General features: G+C 51.9%; 1 protein-coding gene across 2 annotated transcripts in view; it reads right to left on the bottom strand.

Annotated features, from left to right (window-relative positions):
- CACNA1A (calcium voltage-gated channel subunit alpha1 A) overlaps positions 1-14,104 on the bottom strand; it is a 131,596-nt gene extending 117,492 nt beyond the window's left edge. The window contains exons 1-2 of one of the 2 annotated variants that reach the window (XM_040990669.1): positions 14,053-14,099; positions 13,746-14,022 (exon numbers count right to left, since the gene is read on the bottom strand). In XM_040990669.1, coding sequence (XP_040846603.1) covers positions 13,746-14,022; positions 14,053-14,083 — 308 coding nt within the window. In that variant the 5' untranslated portion in view covers positions 14,084-14,099. Of the gene's footprint in view, positions 1-13,745 lie in introns of both variants that reach the window. The other variant, XM_040990668.1, reaches the window with a different exon arrangement.
- Positions 14,105-26,922: the final 12,818 nt, after the last annotated feature.

Genomic DNA, 26,922 nt, shown 5'->3' on the forward strand with positions numbered 1-26,922 from the left:
CTGCCTGTGCCCTGACCCCGCGCCAGCTGTCACAGGAATTTTGGGGAAATGAACCAGCAGAAGGAAAGCTCCCTCTCATTTTTCTCTCTCCCCACCTCTCTTTCCGTCTTTTTCTTCCCACTTCTCTCTCTCTCTCCTCTTCCTCCTCCCCCTCTCTCCTGCTGCTCTTTCTTTCAAATGTATTACACCTTTGCAAAGTAGATGGGCCACACAGCAGCCACACACACAAACGCAGGCCCTCCACTGCACCAGGGACATAGGGTTCCCCAACCACAGTGACGCCCATGAACACTGACCGAGCGCCCGCTGTGCCCCAGCCACTGTTCCCAGTGCTTCTTGCATTCATACGACAGATCCCACAAAGCAGGTACCCACATCGTACCCATCTTACAGAGGAAACTGAGGCGTGTGCAGGAAAGCCGAGCTGGGATTTGAACCCAGGGACCTGGCACTGCAACCTTCCCTCTGTTCCACGATACTGGGCCACCGCACCCTCAACTCAGAAATTCTTGGATTCTACAGAGCGTGGGCCAAGGCTCTCCTAGACATGTGTACAGAAGAACCCTCCACCCCAACAAGAACAATAACAAAAAAGGCAAAATGAAGAAAAGCCAACTAGAATCCCCGCTCTGGAAGCTAGAAGCTGGACTGTGTCAGTCATCCATGCACCTTGAATCACAATGGATTCCACCTGCCAGTCATCTGACAGATGTGCCTGAATCAAGGACCAGGTGGCCAGGCCACATGGTGGGAGAAGGAGATCTCAGAATCTAGAAGGCTACCTTCAGACCCAGTCAAGCCACTTTTTCAGGACCTTGTCTAATGGCCTTATCAGGATGTCCCCCAGCAAGGGTGGGAAACAATTCAGTCTTGATAGATAGACCCAGGGACTAGCACTGTGGTGTGGGGTTTAAGCTTCCACCTGCGGTGCCTACATCCTATATGGCTGTTCCACTTCCAACCCAGCTCTCTGATCATGTGCCTGGGAAAATAGAAGAGGATGGCTTCAACACGTGGGCCCCTATGCCCACACGGGAGATCTGGAAGAAGCTCTGGGCTCCTTTGCTTAACTTGGCATAGCCATGGTTGTTGCAACCATTGGGGAGTAAGCCAGCAGATGGAAGATACCTCTGTGTGTGTGTGTGTGTGTGTGTGTGTTACTCTTCCTATCAAATCCATAAACCAATCTTTTAAAAAATAAGATATAACCAGAACAACCTCATTTGTGTTACAGAAAACACATAGTTCTCACCTTACCCTCGTTTGCCCTCCTTCACCCAGCACACCCTCAGTGCCCAATAAACACATGAATGAATGATTAAATGAATGCCCCCACTGCTCCCCAACTATACACACACACATCTCCAGATTACTCTGCCCCAGGCATCCGAGACCAGCCCTGGCTGTGACCCAAAGCAGCCAGAACCAAAGTCTGTCTTGGAAACATTCGTTGAGGAAGATCAGGAGAAAGCGACGCACGACTGAACCACAGGGCAGCCACAGGAGAAGAAGTGAGAGGGGAGCGGGGGCTGCCACAGCTTCCCTTCCAACCTTCTTGCCACTTCGAGCTAGGATTTCCTTCTATGTACTCACACCAACGGCTGAGTCGGCAGCGAGCCTGTGGCTGGTGGTGTAGGAGCGATCACTCACAGAATGCCGGCTAGATGCCCAGCAGGGAAGAGAAACTGGACATCCAATTTAAGTCACTTTCAAACTCTGAGCTTCCCCCACCCCCGCCACACACACACACACACTCCTCCAGGGAGCCCACAACATCTGTCCGTTCAGGAACATCATCCCAGCTTGGGCATCGCTGGCATCTTGGCATTGAATCATTCTTTATTGGGATGGCTGCTGCCCTGCATGCACCTGCCAGTGTACCTAACAGCATCCCTGGCTCCCGCCCACAGATGCTAGCAGCACCCCACCCCTGCCTGCGTGACAAAACCAGGAGCTTCTCCAGGCAGTGCCAAAAAGTTTCCTTACAGGGGAGGTGGAAGTGGGCAAAGTCATCCCCCAGTTTAAAAGCACGCTTTTTCATGTAACCTTGGGTAGGGGAGGCCTCACTGACACCCTAAAGATAACAAATACCGGGTCCCAAACTGCTTTCCTCCAACTGAAAGAAGGTGACAGCCTCAGAATGTCCACAGCAAGCTTAGCAGGCTTGTCCAGGGAGAACTATCAGGACCCTGGACAGAGACATGCCCAAGACCTGTTCTCTCAAACTATTACAACAGCAAAAGAAGCCCACGGACACGAAACACAACACACCCAGAAATGAGAATACCCACAGACATAAACGACAGGCTTTTTGCACGGCGCGAATTCAAACAAAACACTCCTCTCTCTAGTTGTTACGTCCATCTGTCAAACACTGTCAAAATATCTTCATTTTCTTAACAGCCAGATATGTAAGCTTCCAACAGCCGGATACCAAAGCCCTATATCTAGATCACTATAGCATCTGGGATATGCAATATGATCTCTCTGTGCAGTGTACAATATGGGCAGCTGTACTCCTCTATAGTGGTCCCTGCTGTTTGCTAGCGATCCCCAGTGGAATGGAAATGTACCCCCCAAAGTGTGTGGCAAAAAAAAAAAAGTGGTCTGTGACACATAAAAATATCTTCAAGGGCCCGGCGCCGTTTTCTATCAGCTAAAGTCATCACCTTGAATGCACTGGGATCCCATATGGGTGCCGGTTCTATTCCCACCAGCTCCACTTCCCATCCAGCTCCCTGCCTGTGGCCTGGGAAAGCAGTCGAGGATGGCCCAAAGCCTTGGGATCCTGCACCCATGTGGGAGACTTGGAAGAACTCCTGGCTCCTGGCTTTGGATTGGAGTAGCATCATCCTTTGCGGTCACTTGGGAAGTGAATCATCGGACGGAAAATATTTTTCTCTGTCTCTCTCCTTCTCTCTATATATCTGACTTAGCAATAAAAATACATAAGTCTTTAAAAACATATATCTTCAGATATTTCTCCAGCCATCATTGTCTTCTTTTACTTCAGATGCTTAGTAAATGAAGAGGATGGGCTTGGAGGAGGTGACTTTGGGGCTATGCCCTAAGTCAAACGAAGGAGCTAGGTGTGGAGATGTACAAGAAAAGGCAAAACAAATGCTAGGGGCTTCTCTGAGACAGAGAAGAAAGAAGATGACTCAATGACCAGATCCCACGAGGCCCTCGGGGACCCTGTCATATCCGCCATCTGTTCCCCCTGACTTCTAGGTCAGAATCCAAGGGTATGAACCCAACCTGGAAGGGAGATGGGCCACCAGCCCACCAGTGTGTATTCCTCGACACACTGATGGAGCAAAACTCCATGGGTCCCATATTCAGTACCTGTGGGTGGTAAAACAAATACAACCACGTATTCCCAGGATGTTGAGCACCCTTCTTGACAACACTGCTTATTTTCCCCAACATTGCTCAGTACACAGACAAGCTGTAATGCTGGGAGGAAGGAGAGTTGAGGAAGTCAGACTCCTCTTCCTAACTCACAGGGAGCTTTCTCATTAGAGGAAAGACTCCAACGTACAGTCTTAATGATTTCCACAATGGCATGTGTACAGGCCTCACTGGACACTGGAAAAGGCACAGCTGTGGTGGTGAACAGAGAAACTGGATCATTCCCAAGCTCATGAGGGACCAGCTATCAGGGAGACTCAAACAAACACCCTTTGATACACCTTTATATCCAACATTCACCCATATAACTACTCAGCCATTCATCTATCCACCATCCACCCATCCATCCATCCACCTGTCCATCCAGACATCCACCCATCCAATGTCCAGTCATCTATCCACCCATCCATCTGTCCATCCATGCATTCATTCACACATCCATTCATCGAGTCACTCTTCATCCATCCAACCAACCATCCATCCATCCAACCATCCATCCAACCATCCATTTATCCAGTCATCCATCCATCCCTCCATCCATCTGTCCATCCACTGATCCGGTCATCTACCTATCAATTCATCTGCTCACCTCAATTTACTAGTCCACCATATGCCCATCCATCCATCAGCCCAACCAACTACCCATCTTGTCTGCTCATTCATCCAATACCATCTGCATGAGATGTCCATGGTCTGTGACCAGTTAGCTTTAAATACTGCACTGATTGGGTCTGGTGCGATAGTGTAGCAGTTAAAGTCCTTGCCTTGCACACATCAGGATCCCATACGGGCACTGATTCTAATCCTGGCAGCCCTGCTTCCCATACAGCTCCCTGCCTGTGGCCTGGGAAAGCAGTCGAGTACAGCCCAAAGGCTTGGGATTCTGCACCCACATGGGAGACCTAAAAGAGGCTCCTGGCTCCTGCTCCAGATTGGCTCAGCTCCAGCCGTTGTGGTCATTTGGGAAGTAAACCATTGGACGGAAGATCTTCCTCTCTGTCTCTCCTCCTCTCTGAATATCTGCCTTTCCAATAAAAATAAATCTTTTAAAAATAAATAAATACTACATTGATACTTGGAACAGAACAAATAGGGGGAAAAAACATTATTACAAGCCTTCCCACAGATAAGGTAGTTCCACAGACATTTCCAACTATTGCAAATTTGTTCAAGACCAAACATTTGCAAGACCCTCAAGAAAGTCAATTCCTTTCGTTGCTTTGAAACATTGGATATCTTTAAAGATGGCACTCCTTAGAGAGACAGCTAGGCCAAGGAGAGAATGTGATTACATAAGGGGAGCCAGGAGAGAGGTTGGCATGGGGAGAGAAAGTCAGTTAGGAACACAGGGGAAAAAAAAGTCTGTTAAGAGGTGGGAAAATTCCTCTTTGGAATCAAAGAATTCCAGCATCAACAATGAACAAGCCCCTGAATTTTGTCTCCTGGCTTCCACCTTGGCGCGAGAGTGGCCGAGCTCAGAACAACGAGCTAATGCCGGAGAAGTCTTCAAAAGACTCCTGGAAAAATAAAACGCATATTATGAAAAAAAAAAAAGAACCCTCACTGGGGCTTTCAAATGTTTGGCATCAAAATTAAATTCCTCTTTTAGTTCCATGTTTCATGCACTTTTTGAGGGACCTTCATAGAAGCCAAAGAGCAATGGAGACCAAACAAATTGAGAGCCAGGATAAGGCAAGGCAGAATGTTATCACGTACATATTTGGGATGTCATATGCTATGTCAAGTATTGGGTCAGAGAGGCTCAAAAAAGCCACTCAGATGAGTCTGTCCATCAGCCATCCACTCATCCTTCATCTGTCCATCATTGCTTCATTCACCTCACCCATCCATCGGTCCACTTGTTTACCCATCCCTCATCCATCCACCCATCTATTAATAGCAACCATTATCCATCAACCATTCATATATCCACTCACCCACCATGCATCCATCCACTCATTCATCTATCCATCCATCCATCTCCCCATACATCCACCCACCCACCATGCATCCATCCACTCATTCATCTATCCATCCTTCCGTATATAAACACATCTGGTGCTTACTAAGCACCCCATGAAACATCACACACAGGAACTCATTTGCCATTCCAGCATAAGCACCTTGAGAAGCCTGCATGAACACTCTGGGAAAAGCTTTAGTCTTTCTCATATCACTATAACACCATCTCCAACTGAGGAGCTCATGAAGAAAAGAGTATTTCTCCAGTTCTAAAGTCTGACATCAAAGTGTTGACACCTAGCAGGCACCTTTTTGCATTAGTATCCCAAAGGCAGAAGGTGTAAGGGCAAGGGAACATGCAAGACAGGAAAAGGGTGGGGGCCAAACTCATCCTTCTGTCATGAGCCCATCACCACTATAACAGCATTCATCTGCTTATAAACTCGACTTATAAAATCTATAAAATCCACTTATAATGTCTAATTTTGCAACACCAATGCATTGAGCATTATGTGTCCAACCCCTCAACTCTTGGGGCTACTTTCAGACCACAGCAGAAGCTGGACCACAAAGGACTCAAGAACCACCCTCTCTCTACAAGATCACATGTCTGGTGACTTGGCAGAGCTGGTATTTGAACTTGTTCTCAGGTCAGCCATGCGGCTTTTTCTACAACCATGGCCACTGCCAAGGTCCAAGCAGTGATGGGTGCCGAGGACTATGGGAAGACAAGCAAGAATGATGCTCTCTGGTTGACCCAGCCCTTGGGTGAGAACCAGATACAGATGGAAGCAGCCAGGCCAGTGCCTGCCTGACAACACCTACCCTTATAAACACAGCTAACTCTCAGCTGGGTCTGGCCAAAGCTGGACTCCAAAGCATACCATGGCTCACACGGACACCTTGCACTCCTTCAGTCAAAAGTGACTGCACTGACTACAGCGGCTCTGTTCATCATAGCAAGACAACTAAGACAGAAAGCCCAAATGGAAACAACACACATACCGATCATTCAGAAAAAGAGATGTTAGAAAAAACAAAATCCCTGTGTCATCCCAGAACGTGCTATTACACATAGCCCATCTCCATGGCATGAATTTCCAAAACACACAGTGAGCTTGGGGTCAAGACACAGGTTCAACCACGTGCTTCCACACCCAGCTCCCTGCTCATGCACACCTAGGAAGGCAACAGGTGATGAGGACTTGAGCTCTTGAGTCCCCACCGCCCACCTGGGAGCCTGGATGGAGTTCATGGCTTCAGGCTACCTGCCCTGGTCATTGTGGGCATTCTGGGGAGCGAACCAGCAGACAAGCCTCTCTCTCTATCTCTCTCTCTTTCTCGACTTGGCAACTAAATGTAGAAATTTCAAAGAAGGAACTTCCTGAGCCCACCCCCGTGCTTCTCCCATCCAGGAATAGTTCTTCGCCTTCTCTGGGTTTCCCAGGGAATATGAGAGGAGGGAGGGAGAGAAGGAGGCAGAAACTTGAAATTCCAACTCCATGCCTAAGCGAAGCTTTCTTTAGGAGTCTGAAATGGACGTCAGTGAGCAGCAGGAATTCAGGGCTGAGGTTTTGCCATTTGGCTGGACTCCCCTGCACAGGCAAGGCGGGGGACAGGAAAAGGGACGCCAAAGACACACTTGAACTCTCTCTCCCACACACACCCCTCGGTACCCACAGAGAGAGGTGGCCTGAAAGGGGGAGATAATTCATTTTCTCTTAGGCCGAAAGGCACAGTAAAATGGGTCAAGTGGGTATGCATTGTTCTTTCCCTCGGAAAGCTTCTAGAGAGGAGAGAGCAGTCCAGTCCATCCAGTGCATGTGTGAGAGACCCACGCTTAGGGGATGAGGGTGTGTGGGGCGGAGCAAACCCCAGAGGCGCCTGCGGCTCCCACGGCTTCCCAGGGGAGCATTGTGAGGTACCATGGTGGTCTCATACCACGCCTCCTCCAAGACTGAGCCGGCCATTTCCACACGCGCCCCTCGTGATTGCCCAAGAGACCTTCAGCACAGGCAGAGTGACACGGGTGGGGGACTGGACCCAACCCAGGTGGGCGGAGCTAACCCAGGGCACCCCATCTCTCCCTCTCTCCTACCTGCTTGCACCCTTGGCATTCACATCCCCACCGCAAGCCCCCAGGAACTGACTTAACCATCTTATAAATCGGCTAACTTTACACAGCCACAGCCCAGTGCAATGATTCAATGGCGCCAGGGCCTCCATCCATAGACAAGAAGACACCACCTAGGACCCCGCCTGCCCTGTCGGAGGGCCTGGGTTCAAGCCCCAGCTCTGCTTCCAATTCCAGCTCCCTGCTAACAGCAGCCCCGGGAGAGAGCAGGTAAGGGTTCAAGTGTTTGGGGTCCTGCCACCCACATGGGTGGCCCAGATGGAATTCTTGGCTCCTGGCTACAGCTTGGCTCAATCCCAACCATGGCGGGCAGTTGGGAAGGGAACCAGTGGGTGCAAGGTCTTTCTGTGTTTCTTTGCCTTTTACTCAAATAAAATAAAAATAAGTACATTTAAAACTGGAGAAATTATCTTTTTTTAAAAAAAATATAGCAACCATGTAAACATCCTCTCCTATGTTTCACAGGGAGCCACCAGGAGGCTCGAACTCTAAACTTCACACAGCTACAGCTGCCATTGTGGCGCAGTGGGTGAAGCCAGTGCCTCGTGACACTGGCATCCCATAGAGGAGAACCTCTTCTGGGGCTGTTGCTTGAATCGCTCCACTTCTAATCCGGCACTTCTGCGGATGCACCCAGGAAGGTAACAGGTGATGGTCCAGGTGGCTTCAACTTGGCCGAGCCCAACCACTGCGATCATTTGAGGAGTAGACCAGTAATCTCTCTTTCTCTCTCTCTCTCTCTTTCTCTCTCTCTCTCTTTCTCTCTCTCTCTTTCCAATAAATAAATAAATAAAGAGAAAAATGCACAAGATATAAAACCCAGCAATCCCACCCAGGGTATCTCTTTGGCCCTCCCCCGCCCTCCCCCAAAAAGAGAGCCAAGTTCGCACCAAAGCTCAGACCACAGTGTCCGTGACAGCACTAGCCACAATCACCCAGAGCCAAATCTCCCCAGTGCCACCTGGCTGGGGGACACACAGGTGAGCAAGCTCGAAGCCACGCACAACCCTGGAGATTTTTCAGCAACATACGCAAGCAGGGGAGGGCTGTGTGTGTACAGGAAGCAAGAGTAAGATCTGCAGCGTGATTCCTTTCCCAGAACCTCCTGCCAAGAACCGAACCATCCAGACCCAGAGCAGCCTAGGAGTTGGGAGACTCCAGGTGTCAAGAAGGGGACACTGGAAATGATGCAATGGGTCCTATTTCTTCTTTGCTTAAATATCAGTTTGAGAAAGAGAAGGGGAGAGAGAGAGAGAGATCTGATCCACTGGATACTTCCCAAATGCCCCAACAGTTAAGGGCCAGGTTGGAGGTCAAAAGCTGGGAATGTGGATAGCAGGGACCCGGCCACCCAAGCCATCCTCACCGCCTCTCAGGCACCACAGTACAGGACAGATGAAACTCACCCAGCAGGCAAATGCCGGCTGAGATGCTCACTCCCTGGTCCCCACCGTGATTGGGGGGTGCTGGTTCCCCCAATCAGGAACAGTACAAGAAAAGGGTATGTGCTGTTCCCCAGCAACTCCACCTCAATCCTCATTGATAATAAAAGAAAAAAAAAATACAAGATTGGGGCCAGCACAGTGGCACCGCATACCAAGCGGCTGCCTGCGGCATCCCATAGGAACATCTGTTCGGATCCCGGCAACCTCTCTTCCTATCTAGCTCCTTGTTACTGCACCTGGAAAAGCAGCGGTGATGGCTCCAGGGCTTGAACCCCCTACACCCTCATGGGAGACTCAGAAGAAGCTCGTGGCTCCTGGCTTCAGCTTGGTCCAGCCCCATCCATCATGACCATTTGGGGAATGAACCAGTAGATGGAAAAATCTCTCTCTCTCTAACTCTACCTTTCTAATAAATAAAATAAATCTTTATATGACAAAAAAAAAAAATCACCTGCCCAACCCCACATTTCAGCCTACAGAACAACAGAGCGAAGTGCAGGATAGACTCCACAGCCAGAGAGAGGATGGGCCCTCTCTGAACATTCAAGATCTGTAGTATGCTTTCCGTAGAATATTTACCCTTCTCACACCATCCTGAGGTGAAAAAAATAATCTGCTAACCTGCCCTAAGTTGGCCCCACCTGTATACGCACTACCTTATTCCCTGTTGGGCTTCCAGGAGTTGGAGATGGGTGGGGCTGGGGAGGCAAGTGACTGGGGCATCCCATAATACCAAAACACACACTGAGTGAGATTGGTCTAAAACAGCAGGTTGAGGTGATGGAACCCCAGTGGGCTTGTCTGAGGTCTTCAGGGACTCCGGGGAGTTGGGAATGTGGGATGGTTCTTGTGTTAAAGTAATCCCCAAAGGAAGGGCTGGGCAATGCCTGCTTCCTAGATCAGATATCTAGCTTTTATAGTGTTTAGAAGGTAGAGACACGGAGTTCCCATGGGCCTGTTCACTTGCCCAAATGTTCACCACAGCCAGGGTTGGGCTCAGGCTGAAGCCAGAAGGAGCCGGGAATGCCATCTGGGTCTCCAGTGCAGGTGACGGCAGGTCCCCATGTGCGTGAACCATCACCTGCTTTCTCCCAGGATGTGCACGGACAGGGACTCCAGCCTTGAACCCAGACACTCCCCTAGAAGATGCAGGAGTCCCAAGCAGTACCATAACTACAGAACCCCCATTTCTAGAATCCAGCTCTTTCCGGAAAGATCAGCCCTTAGTTTAGGATCAAGCCACGCTTCCAGAACATTACCGTTCCTTCTAGATCATTCTACGTTACAAGATGGACTGGTGTCTGAGAGCAGGTTGCTTATCTTCAACAAGCCTTTCCCCAATGGGAGGAGACTCCAGGTTCATGAATGACTGGGGGTCTCCTGCCTCCCTCTGGGTGCTTCCCAAACACAGACACCACCCACCCACGGTGATGATGCCCCTGGACCCATGTCTCAGCCCACGCTGGCGGGGAGACCTTTAGGCTTGGCTGCAAGGGAGCTAGGGAAAGCTGCCTTCGCACCAGCCAAGGGGCCCAGTGTGCATCTGGGAAGGCATGCAAGGGGAGGTGCCCTCAGACACCTGGCAGGTGCACCTGACTGCCCACCGGGGATGTTGTTCAGTTTCCCACCCAGCGCTGTGTATGGAAGCCAGGGCCGTGGGGGAGACAGCTCGCTGCCAGCACGCTCCAAGTTTGAGGCCCCCGAGCAGGGGCAGTGCAAGGTATACCCTCCCGACAGCCAGCCGAGTTGGCACTTGCGCTTGGCATGAGCTTTCTCAGGTCCTAGGAGGGTATAGGCAGATGCCCAGAGTGACCCTCCCGAAGCCCTAAATCAAATGCCACACACACACATGCGTGTGCCCATGCACGTGGGTGCGGCAGAGCGGTAAGGACACATGTTCCCTTGCAGGTGGTGACCCCAGCAAAACTTTGCACCACAGAGGCAACTGCCCCTAAGGGCCAGGCTGGGAACCTGCCCACTCACCCTTCCAGGTCAGAACGAGGAAGGGTAGGCGGTGGCAGTGAAGAGTGCAGGCCAGGCAACTACTGCAGTAAGAGAAGCAGCTGCAGAATACCCCAGGGAATCAGACAGATGGACGTCAAGTTCCAAGAGGCAACACACACCTACGGGGGCCAGATGTCAGCAGTGGGCAGACATGACTAAGGGGGCTGGGGGGAAATGGCGGGGAGGGGACAGGACATGAGGGGTGGGGCTCCCTGGACATTCATTGGAGGTTTCCTGGCTTCAGTGCTGGGTGGCATGGCTCTCCTGGTGGCCTCTGTCACAGACCTAGGAAGCTGAACTTGTTCCTGAACGTGGATTTGATTCTCTTCTACCAAATCCCAGGCACGGGTTTCTGCGATGCCAGCTGGCGTTGGGAGAGCAAGGTGGAGAGATTCGCTCCTGGTTGGATGCCCATACCAGCTCCCTTCCTAGCGTTGGTCTCAATTCTCTCTCCCCACTCAGGTCTCCAGCCTGTCCCCACACCCCCGCTCTGACTCCTTTCCGCCCCCTCACCCAGAGAACTCTCTCTTGCATGACCTCACTCAGCGGACAGATACACAAGAGGGCAAGCCCAGGTCTCCTTTGTAGAATGGGACCGGATAATGCGCGTGCCACCTCGGGCCAGAGACAGAATAAAAACTGCAGAGAAGCAAAGGAAAAAAAAAAAAAAAGGCACAGCATCAGGAATCTATTGAGAACAAGAAAGTCTCGGGCCAAAGCAGATGGGCTGAGGCACCAAGTAAGACCACCTGCCTTCCCTCACCACCCCCGCCCTGCCACAGTGCTAAGAAGCCACTGTCATTCTCTCTCTTTTCTCTCTGGCTCTCTCTAATCTGCAACACCCCGGGCTGGAGAGAGGTGAGCTGAGGATACAACAGGAGTCCCCACCTCTCTCTCTCTCGAAGACCCAAATCCAGGTTCCAGCCATTTCACCACAAAACCTATCAGCTCCTTCCCTATCCCAGCCCCTCACCATGACACAGCTCCCCCGGACACCCCTGTGGCACAAACAGGTTCCTCAGCATCCTCCAAGTCCCCAGAATCCCACCACCACATCACCCCAGTCAATGGACAGAGACATGGCACGCAGGATTCCCTGAGTGAGTGAGCAAGCATGCTTGGTCTTGGGGGTGCACCTGCCTTCTGCCTAAGCAACAACCCCTCTTGGGGGGTGTTGGGATTTAAGAAAGACCTGGCTCCAGACTCGGACCACGTATGGCGATCCCAGAGCACACAAGAGCTGGGGCTCAATTTGTTCTTTTCCAAGTAGCTGGGTGTACAAATCTGAAGCAAACCCTGTGGCCATGCCAACACCCCAAAAACCAACAGTTCTCCCCTCCACATACACCCCAAGAAGTGAAGTCCACCATCAGATGGAGCAACCGTGGAACCACTCAGGGCCTCCTGGGCCTGCTGCAGCAGTTGCCATCATAAATAAGAGATTGTGGGTTTTGGGGGACGCTCAGCATGGAGTCCCCAGAAGCTCAGCTAGCATGGTGGGCTTTGCAGCAGGGGAAGGCGGCAGAGTGCGGGGTGAGGAGTTGGAGGCAGCTGGTCGGAATCAGTACACAGTATGGTGGCCGGGCAGTTTGGGGTGTAGGGTGTGTCCCCCTGACTTGAAATCTAGGTCAATGTTCAGATAAGCCCGGACGGGCGGATGACCCACTCCTCTGCCTTGGCCCTCCCCACACACCATTCCTCCTGGGAGACATCCAGCTTTCCATCAGGCCTCAGGTCAGCCAGAGGCCCCAGCATTCCAGTAACAAGTGCAAAGCTTGCTGAGTTTCCATGCTGACCAGAAAAGAAAGGATAAAAGGCCTTTACCTGCCTGAGGTGTCCTCCTACATGCTGATCCTTCTTCCTTCAGGGTGGAAAAGCACCTGAGGCCAAGGGGCGGGGGTCTGGGCTGGGCCCAGGACAGGCCAGGCCAGGCCTTGGGGGGGAACAAGCTCACCGCCCCCAACACACACACACACACACACACCCATCACCACCACCACCACCACCACCACCACCACCACCACCACCACCTCTGGCCTGTCTTTTCTTATGCAAATAACCCCCATGGACACTGAGGTCAGCCTGGGAAAGTGTTTTTCTTCCAATGCCTAGATTCCCCGGAAACAAAGTGGGGGTGCCCTGTAGCCCCTTGTGGTGAGGGAAGGTGGGGAGGAGGGAGGGGGGAACCCCTTAACCGGACAAGACCTCTCTTGGAGACCACGCTGGAGGCCAGGCCACCCACCCCCGGCTAGGGGCTCCGCTGTAGGTTGCCCAAGGCCGAGGCAGGCATCCTGCTGTAGTTGGGCGGGTTGCCCAACCTCAGGCAGGCACAGAAGGGTTAGGGGAAACGGACCCCTACCAAGACTCAGAGGAAGACAAGAGGCCGGTGTTAACCCCCTCAAGTCCCCACCACACACACACACACACACACACACACACACACACACACACTTGCCCGGTGTCCAAATGGCTGGCCAGGCCCACTTCCCAACCACTATACAGCAGCTGAGCCCAAGGCCCTTCCTGCCTGGCCCCAGGTTGGGTGGGAGTTGGGGTGCACTGGGGGGGTCCCCCCTGAACTCCTAACCAACCAGCAGGTGCTGCTGCTGCACCTGCCTCCCTTAGCATCCAAGGCTGGTCCTGCCCTCCCCCAACCCCCCAACCCTAGCACCACCAGGGGAAGGATCAGGAAGGGCCAGGTGCACCTGCTATCCACTGCTATCCACCCCCCCAACACACACACACACACACACCTCCAACCAGGCCCCCGGGTCCAGCAAAAAGGATATGGCCATTCGGTGATCTTCTTGGCGTATTTTCTCACTACATTGTCTTCGCTGAAAAGGAAGAGCGAACGGTTGACGGTGAGGCAGTTCTGCCGGACCGGGATGGGGTTGTAGAGGGCCATGGTCCGCGCTCTCTGCGCCATGGACTGCTTGTACATCCTTTGAGCCCCAGGCTGCCCGCCCGGCCGGCCGCCTCCTCCGGCCACCGCCGCTCCTCGCCCGCCCGCGGCGCCCACCACCATCCCGGCAGCGGCGGCAGCGGCGGCCCCGGCCCCGGATCCTCCTCCTCCTCCTCCTCCTCCACCACCACCTCCTCCTCCTCCCCCGTAACGGGCCGGCATCTCGTCTCCGAAGCGGGCCATTCTGCAAACAGCAAAGGGCTCCGGGTTACGCTGCGGCGGCGGCGGCGAGGGATGCGTAAGACGCCGCCGCCGGGGTTGTGCGCTCGGCGGCCGGAGCTGCGACTGCGGGGCCGCTCCCCGGCCCAGCCCATCGGGCGGCGGCGATCCGGGGGTCCTCGCTCGCTCACGGGGCTGCTGCCCGGTCCGCGTCGGGGATCGCGGCTCGGGACATCTCGGCTGCTGACCCCGAAGGGAGGGAGGGAGGGTGGCAGGGGCGGGGCGCGCAGGAGGAGAAGGAGGAGGAGGAGGAGGAGGAGGAGGAGAAAGGGGAGAGGGAGGGCTCAGGGGGAGGGAAACGAGGCTCAAAAAAAAAAATTTTTTTTTAAGAAAAAAAAAATCAAATTTAAAAAAAAAAAAAATCACCCAAAGACCGAATCGAGGTAATTCCTCCGAGTGCTTTGTGCTTTACGCACACTCCCAGGAAGAGGATTTAAAAAAAAAAAAAAAAGCAATTAAAAAATAGGAAGAAAAGCTAAGACATCAATACACAAGGGTTTCCCCTCCCTTCTTGAAAAAAAAATAAAATAAATTTTTAAAAACACACGCTGATGGTTTTTTGCAAAGGACGCGCCTGCCTGCCGCCCCGGGGCCGCGCTGGGTGGCCAGCTCGCTCGCGCAAGCTTTTTAACAGCTTCCCTGCCCGCCCACCCCCACCCCGGGGCCCGACTGGGGCGCTGGACTCCGTTTCCAAAAACAAGATTTAAAAAATTCAAGACCAGGTCGAGAAGCCCCCACCGCCACCACCACCACCACCACTTAGCTGTCTTCCCCCCCTTACACCCCCAACACACACCAAAAAAATAATAATTAAAACCAAAAAAAAATCCCTCTTCCTTCTGTTTAGCTCCAATTGCTAAGACCTGATTTTTTTTTTTTTTTTAAGCGCTGGAGCACGGGCAGTCTGCAGAAATCCAATACGAACCCCAGGAGGTGGGGGTGGGGTAGGGAGAGGTCACCGGGGTTCTTAGGGTGCCTGCCAAGCGCAAGACCCCAACAGGGAGATTTTTATTTACAAAAAAAAAAAATTTTTTTTTCTTCCTGAATCACCAGCGATCGCGGGAGGAGTGTATCTTGAGCCGTTTCAGTTCCTGCCAGCCTCCTCCTGGAGTTCAATGGCAGGAATGAAACGCTCAGAGGAGAGGAGCGATGCCGTTGGCTGAGCCACTCTCCGTATGTGCCTCTGGATACCGCATTTCCAGGTCTCTCCCCCCCACCCCCCACCCAAGGCCTCCTCCTCCTCCTCCTCCCCCTGCGCCTCTTCTTCCTCCTCCTCCTGCTCCTCTAGGTTTTGCTAAAATAAGACTGGCATGGAGAGGATGCAGGGACCAATGGCAGAGTCGTGAGGACCTGCGCCCGGCCCTGCGGGCAAGGGGCCCTGGCTCGCCGGCGGGAGCCATCTCTCCCACTGCACCTTGCACCTGCCACACAGGGAGTCCAGAGACACCCCCCATTTTTTTTTAATATACCCCCATTTAAAAAAAAAAAAAAAAAAACTTGCTCCTCCAACAGGGTCCCCATGGGTGGCTGGATGGGAGGAGAATTCTGGCTGGCAAAGATTCCCAAAAAGCGCTGTGGGAAAAACAGTTATAAGAAAGTTTATCTCGGTGTGGGACCATGTCTTTGGATCCATGTGTGTATGTTTTTTTTTTTTTTTCATCGTAAGTATTTTCCATGAACTTTGTAAAGACACCCTTGTGGTGTAACAAAAACTTTTAAACTTTTTTTTTTTCTCCTCATTTTGAGAGAGAGTCATCTTCCATCTGCTGGTTCATTCAGAGCTGGGCAGGTGCAAGCCAGGAGCTCCATCTGGGTCTCCCAAGTGGGTAGTGAGGGACCAAGTACTTGAAGCATTCCCTGCCTTTGACCAGGCACAAGAGCAAGAAGGTAGGTGGGCAGAAAAAAGGAACCAAAACCGTAAAACATGGTTCAGGTGTTCCAAGTAGCGGCTTAACCCTCATCCCCCGCACCACAATGTCCATCCCAGCCAACTTTTACATTCGGTTTTCCACGAATTTCTGACATCTCCTTCTAATTTGATTCTGCGTTTTTGAATGATGACATTCTGCAGACGGACAGAATAGATGCAGAAGGCATCGATGCACAGCCTGAAAGATGTTCTCTCTCTTTTTTTTTTAGCTAGTTTTTATTTGGAAGGCAGAGTGGTAGAAAAGACAGAGAGAGAGCTTCTATCCACTGGTTCACTCTTGCCACCCCAGATGCTAACAATAGCCAGGCCTGGCCCAGGAATGCAGCCAGAAGTTTCATCAGAGTCTCCCACGTGGGTGGCAGGTGCCCAGGCACATGGGCCAACTTGCACTGGTCCCTCGCAGGTTGCACAAGCAGGGAGCTGGATAGGAAGCGAAGCAACTGGACTCAGACACGCGTCATGGGCATCCCAATTTGGTACACCCCAATGCCTGACCTGTTTCATCATCTCACCACCCCCCCCCAAGGCACACCATTCTGGGCACTCCCAGGTCACTTGGCTCCATGCTGACTTGTGTGTGCACATGCCTGGCATTGAGTAGTGTGTAGTCCGTAGCATCTGGCCTCAAGGTTTCCATGCTGTGTCTCTAAGATTCACCTATTGGCAAGCAGGCAAAGTGGCAAGGGAGGTTAACCTTCTGTTCGGAACGCCAACATCCCCAGAGGACCTTGGGTTCAAGTCTCAACTCCTCTGGCTCCTAACCCCAGCTCCTACTCACGCACACCCCAGGAGACACCAGGGGAAGGCCCAAGTACTAGGGTCCCCATCACCACCTTCCTCCTTCACCCATTTGGGTGGGAGACCCTCATGGAGTTCCTGGCTCCTCTCTTGGCTTTTTGTCTCTCTCTCTCTCTCTCTCCCTTCCAAGTAGATGAAAAAAGAAAATGCTTTAAGGACCTGTCGCGATGGCGCAGTGGTTAAGGTCCTCGCCTTGCACGCCCGGGATCCCATATGGGTTCTGGTTCTAATCCCGGCGGCCCCGCTTCCCATCCAGCTCCCTGCCTGTGGCCTGGGAAAGCAGTAGAGGACGACCCAAAGCCTTGGGCCCCTGCACCCGCATGGGAGACCCAGAAGAAGCTCCAGGCTCCTGGCTTCGGACTGGCTCAGCTCCACTTGGGGAGTGAATCAGTGGATGCAAAATCTCTGTATCTCCTCCTCTCTGTGTATCTGATTCTGCAATAAAAATAAATCTTAAAAAAAAGAAATACCTTAAAGACCAAGAAATCCATGCACACTTTTTTTTCTCCCATAAAATGAATTTCCACTTGAAGATTCTTCTTTGAAAGTCCAAAAAAAGGCGGATTTGGGGGACTTTTGGGGGAGAGCAGAGACTTCTGGGGAGGGGTGGGGCCGAGAGAGAGGCAGCATCCTGCAGCTCCAGGGTAGGGTGGAGTGCACCTACTGTCTTCCCTCGGTTTCTCTGGGTTAGCCAATGGGGACGCTGTTGGCCAGGCTAGTGGAACGGCTCTCCGGTCTGGAGCTGTCCCTGGTACTGAGGGCTGCCCCCAGTCCAATGCCAATAGGGCCGTCCGGCAATCATCTAACAGCAGACACCACCCATGAGGCAGCAAGGTCTAAGTCCACCCACGGGCATTCCCAGAAGGTCCCGTTCTTCCACACATTTTCCCAAGTCCTCCAAGCACCCCACCCCCACCTTGCCCTCTACTTTCCCAGAAACCAGCAAAAGAGTACAACTTGCAGGTGTACAACTCTTAGGGATTCGCTGTGGAGAGTGAGAAATTGCTGTAACCCAATGAATATATTTCTTTTTAAAAAGATTTGTTTTTATTGTAAAGTCAGATATACAGAGAGGAGGAGAGACAGAAAGATCTTCCGTCTGATGGTTCACTCCCCAAGTGACCGCAATGGCCACCAAAGCCAGGAGCCAGGAGCCTCTTCCAGGTCTCCCACGTGGGTGCAGGGTCCCAAGGCTTTGGGCCGTCCTCCACTGCTTTCCCAGGCCACAGGCAGGGAGCTGGATGGGAAGTGGAGCTGCTAGGATTAGAACCGGCGTCCATATCTAATCCCAGCACATTCAAGGCCTGTGCCGGGTCCTAAGGAATGTATTTCTAACAGTGGAATCTACCCGTCACTTAACAGACATGGCTAGGCAATGGATCTCCTCCATAGGTTCCCTGAAGCCCTATTAAAGATGCCCAATAAAGATGCCTCGTGTTGATCGTGCAGAAATTCATAGAATCTCAGCGGCGCGGCCCACAGAGGCAGTTTCTAACTGCAGGCTGCCAGCCGCCAGCTCCAGCGGCTGGTTGCGATCTTTCCCACATCTGCCAGCTGGGGGTTTAATTTATCAATTACCAGCATCGTGACGGGGACTGGCGTGGCAACTGTGATTCAATTGAACAGAGCTGGCCTCTTTGAAAATAAATGCCCCCAATTAGTGATTACAATTCACAGTCATTTGATTCTTAAAACAATTACCAGCTCATACAGTCGTGCGCACTGGCAAAAAATAAATAAATAAACGAATAAATAACGGCTCAGCCAGAAGATCCGCAGAGATCCAGTAAGAAAAACTAACAAGAGCTTAGGCAGAGCAGGCCGGGGCTGTCGTGTGGCAGGTAGAGCCACCGCTGGTGCCACCTGCACCTGTTATAAGAGCGTTGATTTCAACTCCCAGCTGAGCTGCTCCACTCCCGGTCCAGGTCCCTGCTCCTGCACCCTGGAAAGTGTTTCACGGACCCATCTGGAATTACTCCCTCTTAGCTTCCACCTGGCCCAGCAGATGGAAGCTCAATCTCTCTCTCCCTCTCTCTCTCTGTCTCTCATTTTCTCTGCCCAGTCGTCCCCAGACATCTCAGCTTGATACTGTGAAGTACCCAAGTGCCAACCCAGACAGGACAAGTGGCTGTCAATCCTGGCGCAACGTTGAATGGCGAGAGGGTCCCTGGGAACTTCTGAGAGCAAAGAAGACAGAGCCCGACCATGTCAGACAGAGACCTGGGTGCCACCTGCAGCTCCAATACTTCCTAGCCACGTGCCTTTCGGTTTAGCCTCTCTAAACCTCAACCTTCCTCGTGTGACATGGAGAACTCCTTACTCTGTGGGTTGCCTTAAGGATGAGATGGGATTCAGCAGAGGAAACCCTTGCTACAGGGGCTGGCATTGTGGCACAGTGGATTAAGCCACTACCTGTGACACCAGACCAGGAGAAGACCAGTATGGTGACACAGCAGGTTAAATTGATGTCTGGGACACCAGCATCCCATATCGCAGCACTGGTTCGAGTCCCATCTGCTCCACTTCCCATCCAGCTCCCTGCTAACGTTCCTCGAAAAAAAGGTAGAGAATGACCCAAGTGCTTAGGCAGACCCAGAAGAGGCTCCTGTCTTTGCATCGGCTCATCTCCAGTTGCTGTGCTCATGAGGAATGGGCCAGCATACGGAAGATGTTTCTCTCTGTCTCTCCTCTCTGTATATCTGCCTTCGCAATAAAAAGTATTTTGTTGAAAGTCAATAAAATGCATATTACAGAAAAAGCTATGCATCAACATCAAAGCTTTGTGCACCAAAATAAGCATCTCTTTCATTCTAATTTAGCTGTAACCTCTGCAAATTCCTTGGAATGTGCACTGGGAGCCATGTTCCTGACTTAGCTGCTGAGGCGCTCCCACTGCCCGTGTCCCCTGGATGTGTCCATGAACTTGTGTATTTTTATCACTTCCTGTCAGCGCAAGATGTTCTGGAAGCATCATGGCTGCCCAGCTCTGGTGTTGGCTGCATCTCCAAGGAGCCCTGGTTCCTTCCGCTGGAGGGTACTACTGCAAAGACCACGGAATTGAGACTGGGGGGTAATAGTGCTTTGTTAGTGTTTGCTTGCACTGAAGTAATATAGACAGACACACAAGCACCTGTAGGAGAGCCCAGAAACCCTGGGGGAAAGTTTGAAGAGTAGGACGCTTACATAATGTCCGAGCAGCTATTCCAGACCATGCCGGCTCTGTTTAAAAAAAAAAAAAAAATGGTCACAGGCACGGCACGGTAGCCTAGCATGTAAAGTTACTTCCCTTGCACACGCCAAGATCCCATAAGAGTTCTGGTTCTAATCCCGGCAGCTCCGCTTCCCATCCAGCTCCCTGCTTGTGGCCTGGGAAAGCAGTGGAGGACGGCCCAAAGCCTTGGGACCCTGCACCCGCGTGGGAAAGCAATGGAGGATGGATTAAGACTTTGGGCCCATGCACCCACGTGGGAGACCTAAAAGAAGTATATAAATAAGATTCTTCCTTTTTTTTTTTTTTTTTTGAAGGAAAATAGCCGCTGAGCCCTTTAGGGAATCCCTGTCTTCGCTGGGCGCACGGATGTGTACCAGGGCGGGTACAGGAACAGTGGTGGCTGCGTGGCTGTGAGCGCCGAGCTTTCCCCGGGCTGTTATTCTGCAGCAGCGGCTGTGTTTGCGGAAACACACTGACGCGTTCAGGGCTAACGGAGCATCAAGTCCACACAGCATCGGGGAGGGAGTCTGGCTGGGAAAATGTCAAGTTTGGAGGCGCTCGGTAAAAGGACACGGATCCTTCGCACTCCCCGCACACCTCGGCAGGAAGCGTGAAGCCTGTGCGACAGAAAGAGCCAAAAGCCTGGGAGAGGAGGGCGGGGCGGAGGAGAAGAAGGGAGTGGAGCCTAGTCCCAGCCACTAAGCCACAGCGCTGTGTGGGCTCAAGACCCGGCTGCCCTGCTTCCCATCCAGCTCCCTGCCTGTGGCCTGGGAAAGCAGTCGAGGACGGCCCACAGCCTTGGTTCCCTGCACCTGCATGGGAGACCCGGAAGAGGCTCCAGGCTCTTGGCTTCGGATCAGCTCAGCTCCAGCCACTGGGGCCACTTGGGGAGTGAACCATCGGATGGAAGATCTTCCTCTCTGTCTCCCCTCCTCTCTGATTAGTATGACTGTTTTCCGGGAAAAAAAATAGTATCTGTGTGTGTGTGATATCAATGAAGGAAGTGAGTATGGCAAAACATTAAACACAGATAAACTTTAAAATAAATGGGAAAAAAATGCTTCCAGAAATAAATGTCTCAACTGCTTGCAACACTGCCATCCAATAATGAGTAGTTGTTCAAGTGCTAGCTGCCAATCCGGCTCCCTGTGGATGCACCTGCGAGACAGCAGAGAGAGGATGCTCGGGTGCGTGGGTCCCTGCCACCCACATGGAAGACCCGGATGGAGCTCTTGGTCCTGACTCCAGCCTCAGCCCTTGGGAGCTTTTAAAGAATGAGCCAACAGGGCCCAGCACAGTAGCCTAGTGGCTAAGGTCCTCGCCTTGCACACCAGGATCCCATATGGGCACCAGGTCTGGTCCTGTGGCTCCGCTTCCCATCCAGCTCCCTGCCTGTGATTTGGGAGAGCAATTGAGGACAGTCCAAAGCCTTGGAACCCTGCACCTGCGTGGGAGACCTGGAGGAAGCTCCTGGCCTCTGGCTTTAGATTGGTGCAGCTCTGGCCATTGCAGCCGCTTGGGGTATAAGTCAACAGATGGAAGTTCTTCCTCTCTGTCTCTCCTCTTCTCTGTGGATCTGACTTTCCAATAAAAATAAAATAAATCTTTGTGTGTTTTTTAACAATGAACAAAGAGATCTCTCTCTAATACATATAAGTTACAACAACACAAAACCCTATCAACTCCACACTTGGATATATCAAAGGATGATGTTGGTCAAAATGCATAGATGGTGAACTCTATGGGGAAAAAAAAAAAGAAGCAAGAAAGAAAATATAAAGTGTGTGCCTCCATTTTTTTAGGAGAAATAAGTGGCATGACAAAAATCAACAGACCAGGGAAAGTGAGCGTCCCAGGCTTGGTGGCAGCACGCACACACACACACACACACACACACACACACACACACGTGCGTGTCCCCAAGCTCACACTTCAGTATGTACCATCCGCCCCGCCTGTTCGGCTGCCCTTTCCCTCAGCGCGAAGACAACAGCTAAGTCATGCCAGGACCAGAAGGCAGCCAGCCTGCCACACTGTGAACGGACTTAAAGTTCACGAGGGACTGGTGTGGGGGAAAAAAAAAAAAAAAACAGGGAAATCCTGCCAGCTCTGCAAACAGGCAGAGCATGCCTGCCTGGGTGCCAAGGGGCCCCCCGCTGCAGGCCAGGGTGCTGGGTGCTGAGTGTCTCCTGGGGACATCCTGCCATGGGGGTGGGGGCAGAGAGATGTGGTTAGAGAAACAGCCCCCAGCTGCCTCATCCTTAGCAGGTAAAGCGCGACCACTGAACACGGTGTCGCTGCGGGTTGTCCAGGAGTCCGAGGGAGCGAGATTGGGAACAGCTCTTGCAGGGCTCTTGGCGCAGGAGCCTCGGGTTCCCCAGGCAGTGGTGTGGGAGGGTGAGCTGGGAATCCTTCATTCTCCCAGCACCCACGTGGGAGACCCCAAAGGAGGCTCCTGGCTGGCTCTTGGTCCATCCCTTGGCCATTTCTGCCACTTGGGGAGTGAACAGGCAGATAGAAGATTCTCTCTATCTGCCTTTTTAAAATCAGTAGATCTTCTCCCTAAACCCAAAAATTACACATGCATTTCCAAGTTTTGAGGGGCTTTTTGTGTTTGTTTATTTGTTTTGTTTTTTCAACTAAACTCAACATATCTTTGAATTGCGCTCTCCCACGAAATTTGGACATAGCCTGCTGATGGCAAGTTGTGACTCAAATTGTGTCCAATAAAACTTTGTCACTGTTTCTTCTCCCAGTCTCTCACCCCGACTCCAGCCCCGCCGCTCCCCGCCCTAGCTCCCTTTTTCAGTGAATTCACTCCAAGCAGCTTTGGCTACTGCTACGGAGCCGCCTTCTACTTCTTCGTCACGTGAGGCACAGAGAGAGGGAGAGAAACAGGCGGCCAGGATGAGCCCCCATCTGTTCCTTCGCTCCCCCAAATGCTCACCAAGTCCCGTGCCGGGGCCTGGAACTCCATCCGGGTCTCCCACGTTGGAGAGCAGGGACCCGAGGCCTTGAACGTCACCTTGCGCTAAGCCACATTCAACTGCATCAGCGGCTGTTCTAACTTCCTGGCTTAGTATTATCTTGTAACCAGCATCTGTGATGGCTACATTTCTATCCTTCCTATTCCTCTCTGGTGGGCTTTTCATGTTAAAACAGTTCCCAAGTGGATGCTTTAGGGGAAAAAAAAAAAGGTATTTATGTATTTGAAAGGCAGAGAGAGAGAGACAGAAGGAGAGAGAGAGAGACAGAGAGATCTGCCATGTGCTGACTCACTCCCCCAAAGAGTTACAATAGCTGGGAACTCCCTCGGGATCTCCAAGATTTTCCCCCAAGGACTGCCCGGGGTCCGGGTCATTCTGCCCCTCCTCCACGGCCTGTGTTGATGGCACAACCACTGCAGGCTGGCACCTGTCGTCTTAGTTCCCACCCCACGCCCAGGAGTATAATGCAGCATGAGACCCTTACAAATAGCTGCTCCCCTAGGGCAGAGCGTGCGTCACAAGACCAGACAATGACCTTGACCAAGAGCAGTGCAAGGTGAGGATTTATTTATTATTATTATTTTTAAGGTGAGGATTTAGCCATTGAGGCATCACATAGGGCCCAATAAATCTTATTTAAAATAAAAGGGGGCTGTCGCAATAGCCTAGCAGCTAAAGTCCTCATCTTGAATGCACCAGGATCCCATATGAGCACTGGTTCTAATCCTGGCGGTCCCACTTCCCATTCAGCTCCCTGCCTGTGGCCCGGGAAAGCAGTGGAGGACGCGTGCCCAAAGTCTTGGTTCCCTGCACCCACGTGGGAGACCAGGAAGAGGCTCCTGACTCCTGGCTTTGGATTGGCTCAGCTCCAGCTGTTGCGGCTGCTTAAGGAGTGAACCATCGGATGGAAGATCTTCCTCTCTGTCTCTCCTCCACTCTGTATATCTGCCTCTCCAATAAAAATCAATAAAATCTTTAAAACAAACTGCAAGAACAGTGTGTTCCAAGGCCCTGAGGCAGAAGTGTGTGTGTGTGTGTTGCCCAGGGCATTCAGCAAGAGCGGAGCTCACACCCACCGTCAGCACAAATTCCCAGCTGCCTCCTGAGCACAGTGTCCCCAGGGGGGACGGCCCGCCTCTCTCAGCTGTCCCTGGCAGATATGTGACCAGTGGTGGGGAGACCAGGAGGAGGCTACCACCCTGGCATGGGCAGGGCAAAGCTGGGATGCATGTGAGGGGAGGCAGAGCAAGCCAGAATCGCAGCGCCTGCTGCTCACGGAGCGTGGGGAAGCCCGGGTGGGGGTTGGGGGTGTGTGGCATGCATCTGGAGGGGAGACAGCGGGCTGCAGCGTGGCCCTCGCCCATCCCAGGGCATGCTCCCTCCAGCAGCAAGACGCCAAAACAGCTATTAATCATTATCTGCAAAATGCTACAGATGAGCCAGCCTTGATGAACCCCTGCTCTCTGGGAACGTTGCCAGGGGAGGAAAAAAAAAGAAAGAAAGAAAATTCTGACACTGGGACCGCAAGGCTCCGAAGGCCGACGCCAGCTGGGAGCGTCCCCAGAGAAGGACGCACTCTGCCATCCCGCTCTTCCACACCTCACAAATTCCCTTTTCACCCACAAGAGTCACATACCCTCTGTGTCCCAAGCCCCACACGAGACACTGCAAAGGGGACTTGCTGGGATGCCTTGCTATCCACCTGTTCCTACCTGGAACACAAATGTGATCTCTGGAGCCACAGCAGCCATGTTGCACCTAGCCAGAATATCCTTTTAGCTATGGTAACCTTTTCTTTGATACATAACCAAACAAAATTGTTGACATTCACTTATGTGGATTCTGCATGGTCATCGTGCAAATGTCATCGCTTATCCACACACGGACCTAAAGCCTATAGTACACGTAGGTCATAGAGGACACACAGAAAGTACACCCACTTCCCATCAGGGCCATGACCATGTCTGCTCTCCAGAGCCCTCTGCTTGCCTGATAGACATGAGGGTTGCCAGCAAGGGCCCCCATTCCCATGGCACTTTTGCTGTGTTTGCAAGGGCAGGCAGGGGGCAGGATACACAACAAGGGCTTGGAATCACTGAATGAATGGAGAGGTGGGTGAACGGGTAGACGGGCAGATGGTTATCTGGATGACTGCTAGACGGGTGATCAGATGGAGGAGAAGGTGGGATGAGATAGGTGGCCGGTGGGACAGAAGGATGGATGATTGGTTGGGGGATGATTGGATGACTGGGTGGATGGATGGCTTGGCTTACAGGTGATGGGATGTAAGAGGGAGATGGGGGGTTGAGGGGGTGAGAGGATGGGTGGGTGGGTGAATGGATGGATAGATGGATGGATGGATGGATGGATGGATGGATGGATGAATGGATGGGCGGATGGATGGATGGATGGATGGATGAATGGATGGGCGGGTGAATGGATGGATGGATGGATGGATGGATGGGCGGGTGGATGGATGGATGGATGGATGGATGGATGGATGGATGGATGGATGGATGGATGGGCGGGTGGATGGGTGGGCGGGTGGATGGGTGGGTGAACGAATGATGGGAAAAAAGCCAGATGTGTGGGTTTTCCCCTCAATATTTTAAGTGTGAATTTGTGAGTCCAAGGAAAACCAGAGGTGCCCATGATCCTGACAACTCTTGCTCTCACTCATCTTTGCTTTCTGGGGCTCCAACAGCAAGGGGGCTAAGACAACAGACAGCATACGAATAAACCAGATGGGACCAGAAGATGATGCAAGACATATTTTTCCAAGAGGGTAGCTCTAAGTCATCAGACACGGACATTAAAAATGAGCCACTCGGGCACGCGGACTCCCTACCTCAACTCCAGTCTAACGTGATCAGAAGGTGTTGATGACAGAGGCAGGGTTTAAAAACAGCCTCATGGAGCTGCTATGCTTCAGCCATCCCTCGCCTCGGCTGTCTGAGGCAATAAGAACTGCACTCAGGCCGATGACAAGAGGCCCATTTCCACTCTCAATAAGAGGAACGCAATTAAATTTGTACCCACAGGGTAGACCCAGAAGAAATTCCAGGTCCCTGGCTTCCAACTGGCCCAGCTCATATCTTTGTTATAAGTTGGATAGTTAATCAGCGAAAGGACAAGCTAGCTTTCTCTCTCTCCTCTCTTTCTAAAACTCTGCCTTTCAAATAAAAAATAAAACTTTTTAAAAAGAGGTCCAACCAAGTATTATTATTTTTTTAATTATACCCCAAGCACAAATGAGTTCCTAACTTCTGGATACAGCCATTCCTGAAACCTACATTGTATTTAAAAAGATATATTTGGGCCTGGCGCAGTAGTGTAGCAGTTAAAGTCCTCACCTTGAATGCACTTGCCGGGATCCCTTATGGGCACCAGTTCTAATCCCATCAGCCCTGCTTCACTTCCCATCCAGCTCCCTGCCTGTGGCCTGGGAGAGCAGTGGAGGACAGCCCAAAGCCTTGGGACCCTGCACCTGCGTGGGAGACCCGGAAGAGGCTCCTGGCTCCTGACTTCGGATTGGTTCAGCTCTGGCCGTCGTGGCTGCTTGGGGAGTGAATCATCGGATGGAAGATCTTCCTCTCCGTCTCTCCTCCTCTCTATATATCTGACTTTCCAATAAAAATAAATAAATCTATACATAAATAAATAAATTTTATTTATTTATTTTTATTGAAAAGTCAGATATACAGAGAGAAGAGAGACGGAGAGGAGATATTGCCTCCATAAATTGGTTCATTCCCCAAGTGGCTGCAATGGTCAGAGCTGATCAATCCAAAACCAGGAGCCAGGAACTTCCTCCAGGTCTCCCACGCGGGTGCAGGGTCCCAAGGCTTTGGGCCGT

Source organism: Ochotona curzoniae, unplaced genomic scaffold (genome assembly GCF_017591425.1).
Source record: "Ochotona curzoniae isolate NIBS_2020 unplaced genomic scaffold, NIBS_Ocur_1.0 contig_605, whole genome shotgun sequence".
NCBI lineage: Eukaryota > Metazoa > Chordata > Mammalia > Lagomorpha > Ochotonidae > Ochotona > Ochotona curzoniae.